This window comes from Sebastes umbrosus, chromosome 7, assembly GCF_015220745.1.
Source record: "Sebastes umbrosus isolate fSebUmb1 chromosome 7, fSebUmb1.pri, whole genome shotgun sequence".
NCBI lineage: Eukaryota > Metazoa > Chordata > Actinopteri > Perciformes > Sebastidae > Sebastes > Sebastes umbrosus.
In genome coordinates, this window is record NC_051275.1 from 32,752,737 (window position 1) to 32,767,419 (window position 14,683).

Consider the following 14,683-nt stretch of genomic DNA (forward strand, 5'->3'; position numbering starts at 1 on the left):
GTTTTGCCTGATGTTTCTGACCCTCTGTGTATTTCTGTCCTCTCTGAGGAAAGTTTACCATCTGGTGAGGTGGTGAACGGCGCTCCAGGTGAGTGTGAGGGTGTGGCAGCTTCTGTATAACTTCTCCCGTGGTGTTCCCTCCGCTGACTGGTGAGGGTATCTGCAGGCCTCCCTGAAAGGTGGTCCGTCCTCATACCAACGTTTGTGGTTCGGTCATCTGGGTGTCGATGGGTCATGTGACCTTATCCTCTTGTGTATTGTGATGGTTTGGCGGTGCCTCCTGGTGGTGAGCGGTGAGTCACTGTCAAGTGTGTTCTGGTTTGCTCTTCTAACCAAACTGATGAGTTTGGTCTTATGGGAGGAGGTGTTACCTGTGTTGTGTTGCGTGTGTTTTGTGTTTTGGTGCCCTCTCCTGTGTCTCCTCAGGTGCCACCCTTCCTACCTGTGCAGCTGCTGTCAATGGAAGCACAAGGCTGCACCAAATCGCCAGTCAGGGCCGGGAGGATAAGAGGCCGGGAGAGAGGAGCATACGGTGCCGTGGGCCAAACGGCAGTATTGAGTTACTGTGTGTTTTGTGGTTGACGTCGAGGTTGCCGTGTGTGTTGGAGCCAGCAGTGTTTTCTCCTTTAGTGGATTTAGTGTATTTATTGTTGTTGTGTTGATGGTAGTTTACCGTAACGCTTTCTGTTAGAAAGTAGTTTTAAAGGGACTGTTTGTAACTTCTTACTCGTATAAATCATTCCGGGTCGGTGTCCCATGCGCGCTCGCGTGTGGCTACGCTGTTCAGACTCAGACTCCAACACAAACTACACGGAAGCACCAAAACCACAAAGTTCTATCTAGTGAAGCCCGTCTGTTAAACAGTGTTGGCCGCGGTCAGAGGACGCGGGGGAGACCGTAGCTTTGGTCTCCAGGGCCAGAGTCTCCGCTGTACTCTGCTCCTCTGCCTGCTTGCCTTCACTCACACACCGCGCTCGTTCTCGCTATTTCGCTCCGCTCTCACGTGCATGCACGCACACTCCACACTGCAGAAGAGTTAGTTTAGCTCTGAGAATATCTAGTGAATGTACAGTGGACGTTTGTGCAGAAATGACTGCTGCAGCTCCTCCAGACCAACAGAGGTTTCCCGTGTCTTGTGAAGTGACGGGGCTCCGCAGTGAGAAACGTTATCGTCTCCGACTAAAACTCCGGTGCCTCCCATGTTCCCTCCAGCTGCGGTCGGGAGACTGAAGCAGGAAAAGCCAACACTAGGATCAGCAGTGATTCATGGAGAGACCTTCGTCTGGTCAGCTAACATTACTGCCAAGCAGCTGAAATATAGATTGATATTGTGGTTTTAGCTGACGTGTGTCGCCTCACTGTTTTGAGCGATGCTCGTTCATGTCTATGTAGAGCGAGCACAAGCGCGAGCAACAGAACGCTGACTTTCGTTGACTTAACGGCCACAGGTGTCGCTGTTAACAAGCAATTCTGATTCTTACAAACAGTCCCTTTAAGTTGGTGTTTGTACACTTTTCATTATTTTTGTTAATAAATTGTATAATTGTTTTGCACACAATCCTTTCCAGCTTAAAATGTATTGTTACTCCCTCCATCCCCTGGACCTGAAAAAGGGGGGAACGTAACAGGACAATACTGAAATATTGATCAGCCCTATAAACACATCTGTTAGGAAGGTGAAATGAACATTATCTGACACAAACCGAGACGCTGGATGGTGAAAGTAAATATGAGACTGACAACAGAATCAAAAAACACATGCTGTGTAGCTAAGGGGTTAAAATTGCTGCATATTAAAAAGCACATATTACTGCATCCTCTCCTCGCTACTGTACTGTGAAGAAGACTCTTCGGGTTACCGAAGCATAATAATTCGATAAACATGAGAAAGGTCAGTGGATTTGGAGGGCTGAGGAGGAAGCCGAGCAGCTGTCTCGCTGAAAAGGCTGACTGTACTCATGCAAGTATTATTTCTGGGGGTAATTTAGAGAATCTAACAGCACTGATTTGTACCGAAAGTGGATGTCGGAAAATGTCCCAGAGGCAGTGAAGTATTCAGATCATTTACTTCAGTAAAAGTACTAGTACCACACAAGTACAAGTCCTGCATTCAAAACCTTACTTAAGTAAAAGTATGCACAGCCAAAACCTAAAAAAATCTGTTTTGTTTGTGTTAAAAACGTTTCAGTTTGAACGTGTTGGTTTGAAGTTTCACAACGTTTACAATGTAGTCAGCCCCTAATAACCTACATCTATGGTGCTTATACGAGCGATAACGCCTATTTAATGGCCTGATAACAGTCAAATCGAGTGGTATTATCAGCTTAATGTACATAAAGTTTGAAAAGTTAAAGTATTGATGATGCAGTCAAATGTTCCCTGTCAGTGTTTTCCTATTCTATCTGATGTTTCTGGATTAATATTATACTGCTGCATTAATGTGTATGTTGCATTTTATCTCCTTTATATCCTGTTGGCTTGTTTAATCTACAGCAATGCATCATGGTCTATAAGATCATCATTATGTTTGTAGCGTCGCTGTTCTGTGAGAACCACGTATCTCTAAAATGTCATCTGTTTTCAGCTTTGGGACGATGCATTTACCAGCTGATCCAAGAGGCTTTTTAAAGAGTTTATTTAGCTTAAACCTGCAGTAGGAAGAATGTTTTCGGCATCATTGGGCACAATAACCTTTCAGCATGTTGTGATCCAAGTGTTTTGAGAGATAACTGCACCTCCTCTGTTTTCAGGCTTTAAAAAATCTAGCCAGTTAGAGGCCTGCAAACCTCTGGTATCGACTGCTTTACGTTAATTATCTTCAGGAGGAGGAGACAGCAAGTGAGAGAGACAGTCAGTGTGTAATCGTGTAATCCACTGCGTCGTTTGCATCTGTTCTCGGCACACACAAATGTGGATGTGAAAATAAACACACTAAACTAAAGTAGAGGAAACTAAAAAATTAAATGAAAACCATCAGTTAGCTAATGCAACAAGTTGGGCTAGCTAACTAACTAGAAATACAAACTGACAGAGAGATAAACAGATTTATCAGTTTGCTGCTCGGACTCAAACGAGCATCCTTGGAGGATGACCTTTGACCTGCAGCTTCTACTTTAGTCATACGTCATATTCCTGTTTTACTAACAACCTTCTTTTGTCAACTTTGATCACAAAATTAAGTTATTATTCAAAGAATTGTGTGTCACAAACATTCAACATCAGCACATCTGGATATACGTGGTTTTCACTGGACCGGAGGAGGATGTAAAACTGTAATCTGTAAAAGTAAACTAAAGCTGACGTCAGTGAAAATGTCCGTCTGTTATTTCAGAGTGTAACGACACCACACGACTCCACACCGCCTCTCATCTGTTGACAGAATGACGACACCCACACTGGAATAAATGCATAGTTTATCATATCATACCAATAAATTCTCAAGGCTACATCGTAAATAAAACAGTCTAGTAGATTCAGGGATTGTAGCCTAAATTATGAACAGGAAGTGAGGTGAACAAACTGTGTCATCAAGAAGAGGTACAAATGTGACGTTTGCATTGAATATTTATGCTCCTTCTGAGAGGCGCTGCAAGACAAAAAAAGTTGCTCTAAAAAGGTTAAATTGCTGCAACTACTGAGAGTATACGGAGTGATCGCCTTGCATTTCATACAGCTACGAGCTACCAGAGATCACAATTTAGGCTACTTCTGCTACAGTACAGTATCGCTTTAAATTCCTCTAGATACCTGAATAAAAACAGCATCCTGCTGTGGAAACAAAGGAAAAAAGTCAGTCATTCATACAGGCATATTTTAAAAAAGAAGTCTCCATCCATTAGTGCAGAGTGGTGGATCTCAAGAGGTTCTTGAGGTGAGATCTTGCAGGAATTTTAAGGGGGTGCAGTCGGATATTTGGGGTTCGAGGGGGGGATATATTTGGGGTTTCAAGCATTCTTGAGGGGCTGCAATGGCTATAGACCTTCATAAGAGTGTTCTTAAGGGAGAGGGTTCAATAGTTCTTGCGAGGTTTCTCTGGGAAGTCAATGTTCTCAGGGAAGTGTTGTTCCAGGAGATACAGACTGGATTTCTTGAGGAGGCAGAAATGATATTTTAAAATCACTGCAAAGTGCAAGAGTTAAAGGGACTGTTTGTAACTTCTACACGTATAAATCTACCGGGTCGGGATCCCATGCGCGCTCGCATATGCGCGCTCGCACATGCGCGTTCGCGTGTGGCTGGAGTCTTTGCTCCTTTGCATGCTTGCCTTCACTCACACACCGCGCGCGTTCTCGCTGTCTCGCTCCAACTCTACACGTGCATGAGCGCACACTACACACTGCAGAAGAGATAGTTTAGCTCTGAGAATATCTAGTGAATGTACAGTGAACGTTTGTGCAGAAATAACTGTTACAGTTCCTCCAGACCAACAGAGGTTTCCCGTGTCTTGTGAAGTGACGGGGCTCCGCAGTGAGAAACGTTATCGTCTCCGACCAGGTGCCGGAGGGAGGCACCGGCACCCGGTCGGAGACGATGTTTCTGTTCCTGCTTCAATCCCGGAGGCTGAAGCAGGAAGAGCCAACACTACGATCAGCATTGATTCATGGAGAGACCTTCGTCTGGTCAGCTAACATTACTGCCAAGCAGGTGAAATATAGAGTGATATTGTGGTTTTAGCTGACGTGTGTCGCCTCATTGTTTTGAGCGATGCTCGTTCATGTCTATGTAGAGCGAGCGAGCGAGCGAGCGCTGACCTTCGTTGACTTAACGGCCACAGGTGTCGCGGTTAACAAGCATTTCTGAAAGTTACAAACAGTCCCTTTAAAGGATGCATATTTTAAAATCACTGCAAAGTGCAAGAGTTAAAGGATGCATGTAAAACAAAAACAAAAGAGCATCCCTTGGAGGTTTTGAAGACTTGATGGGGGAAGCAAACATGTCCTTCAGGTCTGGTGACAACATGCTGAAACATAACCCCCCTCAGGAACAGGGTAAAGCTGGCAACAAAAACAACCATGACCACCATCTGCATCATCCTGCATCCTGCATCCTGCATCCTACATGCGGAACACTGATGCATCCCGGCAGCATCCTTCTCCTCTCTCCTCCTGCAGCATCCTTCTCCTCTCTCCTCCTGCAGCATCCCAAACTCTCTGGATGCAGTCATGTCTCCTCATCCGTCCTCTGCTGCAGCTGCAGCTGCATGTCAGTCAGGTGTGTGCATGTCAGATATTTGGGGTTTCAAGCATTCTTGAGGGGCTGCAATGGCTATAGACCTTCATAAGAGTGTTCTTAAGGGAGAGGGTTCAATAGTTCTTGCGAGGTTTCAGGGGGGGAATCAGGAAAGTGTTGTTCCAGGAGACACTGACTGGATTTCTTGAGGAGGCAGAAATGAAAAATCACTGCAAAGTGCAAGAGTTAAAGGATGCATGTAAAAAAACAAAAAAGCATCCCTTTTGGAGGTTTTGAAGACTGGATGAGGAAGCAAACATGTCCTTCATGTCTGGTGACAAGAACATGCTAAAACATATAGCTATGGACTCAGGAACAGGGTGTTTGGGGTGAAGCTGAAAACAAAAACAACCATCACCACCACCTGCATCATCCTGCATCCTGCATCCTGCATGCAGAACACTGGTGCATCCTGCAGCATCCCAAACTCTCTGTCTCCAGTCATCATGTCTCTCCTCATCCGTCCTCTGCAGCAGCTGCAGCTGCATGTCAGTCAGGTGTGTGCATGTCACCTACATGATGCGTGTAGATGTGTGCGTGCCGTGCGTGCTGTACATTCATCCCTGGATCTACACGCAGTCGGTGCGGTTCGGTGCGTCGGTGCTGCTGGTGCTGTTGGTGCTGTTGGTGCTGTTGGGGTTGGTGTTCTGAGTCCAGAAGAAGACGTAGTAGATGACCAGGATGAAGGCGGCCACCGACACGCAGAGGAAATAAGCGATGGCCATCGCGACTTTCACCCAGATCTTCGTGGACATGTTGGCGTGTTTGGCCCGCAGCTCTCCGGGATAACTCGGCCTCCGCTTCAGGTTCATGTCTCCGTTCAGCTTCTCCGCCGTGGAGACCGGTCTACCGTATCTACCGGGTCTACCGGGGCGACCGGCCGCTTTCATCTCGGTGTTACCGGGGAAACCTGGTCCTGATGCGACGGGTTGTCCTCTGCGGAGTGTTGAGTGTTCATCTGAATACAGGAGGACAGGAGGACAGGAGGACAGCAGAGACCAGATGACTCCTCTCTCTCTCTCTCTCTCTCTCTCTCCTCCTCCGGTCCCGGTAAAGGATGCAGTCTCACACCGCAGCAAGGCAGCAGCCTCCTCCTCCTCCTCCTCCTCCGGTCTCCGGTACCGGTGATGTGTCCGCAGCAGGACGGTAACGCGCTGCGAGTCCTCTGAGTCCTCTGAGTCCTCTGAGTCCTCTGAGTCCTCTGAGTCCTCTGAGTCCTCAGTGCGCACCGGACAAACTGAAGTCAAGGAGGCAGCTGACTCTCTCTCTCTGTCTCTCTCTGTCTCTCTGGCATCAGCTGGATGGGACCGCTGTCAAGGTGACCCCTGTTAGACAGCCGGTTTCCGGTGGGACTTTTCAAAATAACATAACTGCAAACAACTTATTAAAGGCCAGAGTCCGAGAAATGACAGAAGAAACGGCAGAGAAAAAGTTTTAAAAAAAAATGCCTGAAAAATAGTCAAAAAATTGTCTGAGAAAAGTAAAAAAAAAATGTCAGAAGCAAAAAAAAAAAAAAAAAAAATCTGAAAAACAGTCAAAAAAGTAAAAAAAAAAGATTCTGAAAAAAAAAAAAAAAAAAAGTCAGAGAAAAATAAAAAACAATGCCTGAAATTTTTTTTAAAAAGTCTGAAAAATTGTCAAAAATGTCCAAAAAAGTAAAAAAAAAAAAATGTCTGAAAAAGTAAAAAAAAAAAAAAATGGCCGAAAAAGTAAAACAAAAGTAAAAAAAAATCTGAAAAATAGTCAAAAATGTCCGAAAAAGTAAAAAAAAACAAAAAAAACTGAAAAAGTAAAAAATAAAGTCAGAAAAAGTAAAGCAAAAGTAAAAAAAAAAAAAATCTGAAAAACAGTGAAAAAAAAGGTCTGAAAAATAGTCCAAAATTTCCGATAATGTAAAAAAAAAATGTCAGTGAAAAAGTAAAAAAAAATCCTGAAAAAAGGTAAAAAAAAAAAAAAAAAGAAAATGTCAGAAAAAGTAAAAATAAAAAAAATGTCAGAAAAATAGTAAAAAAAAAAAATTCAGAAAAAGTAAAAAAAAAGTCAGAAAAAGTCAAACAAAAGTTAAAAAAAGAAAAAAGATTCTGAAAAACTGTGAAAAAAGTTAAAAAAAAGAGAAAGTCTGAAAAATAGTCAAAAATGTTAAAAAAAAAAATGTCCAAGAAAAAGTAAAAAATGTCCGAAAAAGTAAAAAAAAAAGTCTGAAAAAGTAAAACAAAAGTAAAAAAAAAAAAATTCTAAAAAAAAAAAAAAAAAGTCTGAAAAATAGTCAAAAATGTCCAAAAATGTAAAAAAGAAAATGTCAGAGAAAAAGTAAAAAAACATCCTGGAAAAAAAAAAAAAATGTCAGAAAAAGTAAAAAAAAAAAAAAGTCAGAGAAAAATAAAAAACAATGCCTGAATTTTTTTTTAAAAAGTCTGAAAAATTGTCAAAAAAGTTAAAAAAAGTAAAAAAAAAAAAAAATGTCTGAAAAAGTAAAAAAAAAAAAAAATGGCCGAAAAAGTAAAAAAAAAAGTCAGAAAAAGTAAAAAAAATTCTGAAAAACAGTGAAAAAAAAGTCTGAAAAATAGTCAAAAATGTCCGAAAAAGTAAAAAAAAAATGTCAGAAAAAGTAAAAAAAAAGTCAGAAAAAGTCAAACAAAAGTTAAAAAAAGAAAAAAGATTCTGAAAAACTGTGAAAAAAGTTAAAAAAAAGAGAAAGTCTGAAAAATAGTCAAAAATGTTCAAAAAAAAAATGTCCAAGAAAAAGCAAAAAATGTCCGAAAAATAGTAAAAAAAAAAAATGGCCGAAAATGTACAAAAGAAAATGTCAGAGAAAAAGTAAAAAAAATCCTGGAAAAAAAAAAAAATGCCCGAAAAATAGTAAAAAAAAAGAAATGTCCAAGAAAAAGTAAAAAATGTCCAAAAAAGTAAAAAAAAGACATATCCAAGAAAAAGTTAAAAAAAAATCTGAAAAAGGTCAGAGAAATATAAAAAAAAATGTCTGAAAAATAGTCAAAAATGTTTGAAAAAGTAAAAAAAAAAAAAAGTCTGAAAAATTGTCAAAAATGTTCAAAAAAGTAAAAAAAAAAAACTCAGAGAAAAAGTAAAAACAATGTTCAAAAACAAAGGCAACCAGGGGGATCTATTGGTAGAAATGGAATATAATGTTTTGCAGTAAACTATACACTATAATCCATTAATATTACATATATGATAGTGAAATGAGCCATTCTGGATAATGAATACTTAATCTACTTTAAGTAGCTTATATTTTGATACCAATAATTTTGAATGCAGGGCTTTTATTTCTCCACTGTGGTACTCTAAAGATGTGAGTACGTCATTTCATCCCTCTCTTATTCTGAAGGAAAATTCTTCCCATTTCCGGCGCCGCTCTACGTGCGTCTGTGTCACTTGACGCATCTTCGGACGAGGAGGGGCTGAAAGTACGCAACACCAAACGATTGGGTCATAGTTTGAGAGAAACGTCCCGCAGCAGAAGATGGGAGAGATGCAGTCTTCAGCACTGCCTCAGATTCTCTCCTCCAGCCTGCAGGATCTGCACAGCAGCAGGTCACCAGAGCCATAAAACACATCTTTCCCTACACAGATGAGTCACCGGCTGCAGACATAACATGTAGGCTGTGCATTGGGTGCTGTTAACGGGATGAAAAGAACAGCTAGGGGACCATTCCTCCTCTTGTCTTGCAGCAGCCTGCAAGGTCAAAATCACGCACAAGGCAGCGTGCAAACACAACAACAACAACAAGGCATTGTGGGTATTCAATATGTGCATCATACTGTCTGTCACGCAGCCTGGTGAGCAGGACATTTATTCATGTGTCTCTGTGGTGGATGAACAGAGGAGCAGCGAGGTCATCAGAAGGATGTCATCATTTGCATCAGGCACTTTTTAATCCAACATGGATGCACACTATAGCTTTTACGAATGCCTTAAACCGTACACTGTACACTATTTTTATGTCTCACACATTGGTGCCCCCCCCCCCCAAAAAAAAAAATCATACGTGCCCTCTAGGGTGCCCTTTCAGTGGAGAAAACATAATGAAGTTTCCTCTAGGGTGTCCTTCCAGTAGAGAAAACATGATGCAGTGTCCTCTAGGGTGCCCTTAGATGGAGAAAACATGATGAAATGCCCTCTAGGGTGCCTTTCCAGTAGAGAAAACATGATGAAGTATCTTCTAGGGTGCCCTTCCATTGGAGAAAATGTGATGAAGTACCCTCTAGGGTGATTTAAAATCACCCATTCTCATTTGTACTGAGTGGAGCTTGAACGCATCATAATGTAATTGTTACCGGTGCTGTGTAGCTCCGTGCTGTCAGCAGATGATCCGGTCACTGTGATCACTCTGAGCAGCATCAAGTGTCTCATTAAGTTAGTTGTTGTAAATGTTTTAAGGTTGTTCCTCCACGACTTATTTTGGACTTACAGTTGTGACAAATTGCAGTTTTATGTCTCCTCCACTCGCACTGAAGAACTTCCACACCGACACGTGACCTTACGGACTGTGTCGCTGTGTGCCGACGTAAAACTATCATGCGGCAGCGGCACTAAGGTGACCAGGTGTCCCACTTTATGACGGACTACACAGCATTTTTATCCCTTCTCCCACACATTGAGACGATGTCCCACATTTTCATCGGCTCTAGTTTTCAAAAGTCAAACCGCTGCAGGACAGACGCTTTTCTAAAATCTGGCTTTTATCCAACGGCTCTGAAGAAAGCAGGGGAGGCTGTCATCACGGCGCTGTGTTTGCTGTCAAACTGAGCATACGTGGGTCAAGTGCAGGTTAACATGTCACCCTCTTTGCTTCGCTACGCCCAACGGAGAAAAATGCGAGTCACCGCAAAGTCACAAGCTCTGCAGATTTAGGTGGAATATGACGGAAACTACCACAAAGAAAAGGAAGAGCAGCTACAGCAAAGACTGTGAAACTACTTATAAGTATTTATAAACTGGTGGAAGGAGATTCTCTGAGATTTTTGGTGAAATTTTGCCAGTTATTTTTCAATTTCACACGACGACATGAAGCGACACAGATCATGTGAGTCTCACAAGAAACGTGCGGCTCAAAAAGAGACGTGCCGATCTATGGATGCATTCAGGCAAAGCATAGAGATGATACAAGATAAGGGGCTGAATAGAAATGTTTATTTAAGTTAGATATATCAAATTGTAGAGTACCTCTCAGCCTTGGTAACGTGTCCCACATTGTCCCACACAAACATACTCTTTGTCCCACATTGGGTTTGTTGGCATCACCCTCACGGTTTCTATGAGCGGAGCAACGTTAATATCTCAGTCCATCGTGAATCATTTAATTGCAGGACGCCAAAATCACGATTAATATTCGATTAATTGTGCAGCCTTTCCTTCCAGTGGAGAAAACGTGATGAAGTTCCCGCTACGCTACGCTACGCTACGCTACATGTTAGAAAACTTGTGCGCTGGTGCCCCGCTGCATGCAGCTGGTCTCACATGTACAGAAGAAATCAGACTTCAGACGTCAAAGAAATACATTTATTGGCTAAATGAGAGAAACAAAACCTGCTAAAGCAACAGTGTGCTTTACATTTCATGTGGTACAAACATCAGGACTCTTTTCTCTCTGATGTGTGAGCTGATGAGTGACATTTATTCATTTCATCGATGGCTTTGACAACATTAAAAAGCTACAGATTCATGCTAGTTCCTGATAATCTTTATGAAAACGGCTGCACGACTCCCCTCCAGAAAGGCCGAACCCTGTTAGTTCTCAGAGCGTTTTCATGTATCAAACAGGAAGACATTGTAGAAATGGGTGTATATTGAAATATCTCCTGCCTTAGTTACAATCAGTCATCGAAGCTCCGGAAAACAAATGCAAAATAAACAATAGTTTATCATAGCTCACCGGCTACATTTTGCACAAACACCCAACTGTGGAATGTTCCTTTCCATTTAAAAACTGTACATATTGCAGTTCCTTTCAATCCAAATACACCATTCGTATTCCTCTAATACAGAAAACAAGAAAAAAACATTAAAGCAACCCATCCATTTATCCCCGAGTCCACAGGCATGATTCAAAGACTTTGCAGAAAACAAACTCAAAAACAAACCAAACTAAAAGCCCTTGGTCTGCTGAGGTATGCGTGAAGGCTTTCATTCCAAAATATCTCTTCATTACTCAAATTCATGTAACTACACGTTCATTTATCTTTCCAAATAAGAGACAGTTATGCTCTCAAAATATGGCTGTTCAAAAATATATTTTTTCATACCATAAAGCCATTTTGGAATGAGACCCTTGATTTTAAAAAGAGGCAGCGTGTCGCCTAAAGAGGGGAACTCTTACCAGACGGATATGAACAGATTCCTCTGCAGAACTGATGATTCACAAAATGACAGCACAGTCTGCGTCAGGGAAAATATCAAATGTTTTCCCGATTGTGACGCACAATTACATAATTAAAACAACAAAGAGGCCGCCGTCTCCAAGTACATAATTGGTATTTTTGATATATTCGAGATGAGGAGGAGGTCACATGGTGTTTTTGACCTCAAGCAGTTAATCCGGATGAGAGCATCAGCCAAAGAACTGAAGTCAGTTTACTCTACAACAGCAGGCCTGCACAGCTGGCTCTGATGCAAAACATGAAATAAATTACACTTAAAACATCATGATCTACCTGCAGTGAAGCTCATGTGAAGCTCATGTGAACAGTCAGGCTGAAGGATTCTGATATCTGAAAGATCTTCAGATGTCTTTAGAAGTAAAAAATGTAATAAAGTCAGTGGGTCTGATATGTAGAAGAACTTAAAAGCCACAAAATAATATCAAAGAATTTCCATGTCTAAGTAATTAAAAGCCACAAAATAAAACCAAAGAGCAGAATGGAGTCCGATTTCTACATAATGAACACTAATGGAGATGACTGAGATGGTAAACAGATGGGCACCACAACCACTCACAACTGAAGCTTAAAAAGGCCCTGACACACACCAAGTCGACGGTCGGCCGTCGGACAGTTTGGGGCCGTCGGTGAGCGCCTTTCGGTCTAGTTTTAGCGGTGTGCCCTGCACCTTCAGCTCTAGTCCGCCCGTGTTTTTTTGGCCGATTCAGCAGCAGAGCTCGTCAGTGAGAGAAATCACTCTGATTGGCTGTTCAGCTTAAACAAATCAGTGCACGAAGGCTCTTCTAATTTTTCATCATCATCCCATCTGATCATTCGAACACACGGACATTTTCACAACGACCTGGCCGTCAGGAATGAAGCTAAGTGGTGAGTGAGAGTGGTGTGAAAATGGTCGGCTTTGTTTCATGTACGTATCGTAACAACGGCTTGTTTATCCACCGTCCACGGTCTTCCTGTTTTCCTTTGTGAATGATGATTACAGACTAGCGCCGCCTGCTGGTGTGGAGAGTTATTTCATCTCACGCAGGCGTACGTGGTAGTTGGTCGCCGGCTGTAATCTTTGCGGTGTGTTCGAGTGCAACTTTCTGGCCAAGACAAAGGCGCCGTGAGGCGACTCAATGGGCGGCCTTCGTCGCCGCCGCTAGTTCTTTGATGTCAGGTTGGTGTGTCTGGGCCTTTAGAGCTCAGAGCAACTGCAATGAGAGCTGTGATGAGTCCAGTTTAGAAAAGACTGTGTAAATAATGTCTAAATAAAAACTGATGGGAGTCCATATTAAAACTGTTTAGTAGGTGGAGGTTAAAATTAAGTCTGAGCTCAGACTAACAGTCTTGTTTCTGTTTCTAATCCAACACTGGAGCTTGTAAACTATTTAATTAGCAAACACTGGCAAAGCAATTAATAATAAAGGGGAATTCCACCGATTTTACACATCAAAGTCTGTTTACAGGCGTTCGGGGGGGGAGCTGCACGAAATGACATCAGGTCAGTTAAGGCTTGGTGTTCTTGGCCTTGCAAAACCCACTCGCACACCACCTAAAACACTTCTTACAGCTCGCCGATGGGGCAGCCGCTCGGTGGGCTCAGTTCATAAACTTAAAATCTAAAGAGGGAAAATTTAGCTTGTTGCCGACTTCTGTGAAGTTGTGAGGGTGTAAAAGTGATTTTTCCTAAATGATTGTCTGTGAAAACACATCTACACTTGGACAAAATCGGACCATGCTCAGTAAATTATCCCAGCGATGAAAACCTAGAGAGGTTTGTGTGAGAGCAAAACATTTTGAAAACCAGAGACTGATGGAGATTTTACTCTTCATATCTTGATACTAAACAGAGTGAGACAGAACCTGGCGGCGGCCCAGATGTGATCAGACCCACTGATCCAAAAGAAACAGCTGAAAAGAGGCCGGTGATGCACGTCCCTCCTCTTCCTCCTCCTCATGATGTTTTTTCTCTTTTTTTATTTAGATGAGTGGCGGTCACTCCAGCGATGAGTAGTGTGATGCTCTTCATCCATCCTCCTCAGTCTGTTTGTTCCCAGCAGCTTCAGTCTGTTGACACAAACACAGGAAGGAAGTGGTGGCGCATGTGTGTGTGTCATTGGGCTTAATGCTTTTATCCAAATCACATCACACTAAGTGTGCACAGTTTCAGAGCGAGCAGCCCCGTGGGGAGAGTCATTACTGTGATGAGCAACATTATTAACATCACTCTGGCCGGTCAGCTCCTCTGATGAAATAATGAATCTATGCTGGCTCATGCAGCTGCAAAGAACTGTTGACGTACCGGATGTTTACCAACACTTTCCTGATGTGTAAGTCACAACCAGCATTTTGATCTAGAGATGCAACAAATAATCAACTTTAGTCGTCAACTATTAAATTAACTATTTTGATAATCATTATTTGATTCCAGCTTCTTAAATGTGAATATTTTCTGGTTTCTTTACTCCTCTAAGACAGTAAACTGAATATCTTTGAGTTGTGGACAAAACAAGACATTTGAGGACGTCAAACAACTAATCGAGAAAATAATCGACAGATTAATCGACTATGAAAATAACTGTTAGTTGCAGCCCTACTTTGATCTCAAATACAACATGTCCTAGTTTAAACAGTGTATTTACAAGTTCCATAATTAGGGCTGTCAATAGATTCATATATCTAATCACAATTAATCACATGATTGTCCATAGTTTATTGCGATTAATTGCAAATTTTTTATCGGTTCAAAATGTACCTTAAAGGGAGATTTGTCTAGTATTTAATCCTCTTATCAACATGGGAGTGGACAAATATGCTGCTTTATGCAAATGTATGTATATATATTTATTATTGGAAATCAATTAACACAAAACAATGACAGATATTGTTCAGAAACCCTCACAGGTACTGCATTTAGCATAAAACAATATGCTCAAATCATAACATGGCAAACTGCAGCCCAACAGGCAACAACAGCTGTCAGTGTGTCAGTGTGCTGACTTGACTATGACTTGCCCCAAACTGCATGTGATTATCATAAAGTGGGCATGTCTGTAAAGGGGAGACTCGTGGG

General features: G+C 41.8%; 1 protein-coding gene across 4 annotated transcripts in view; it reads right to left on the minus strand.

Moving 5' to 3' along the window:
- Positions 1-10,736: 10,736 nt before the first annotated feature.
- ccdc9 (coiled-coil domain containing 9) overlaps positions 10,737-14,683 on the minus strand; it is a 28,001-nt gene continuing 24,054 nt past the window's right edge. For all 4 annotated transcript variants that reach the window (XM_037775174.1, XM_037775175.1, XM_037775173.1 and 1 more), the window contains one exon: positions 10,737-13,677. In XM_037775174.1, the coding sequence (XP_037631102.1) occupies positions 13,673-13,677 (5 nt within the window). In that variant the 3' untranslated portion in view covers positions 10,737-13,672. The remainder of the gene's footprint in view (positions 13,678-14,683) is intronic.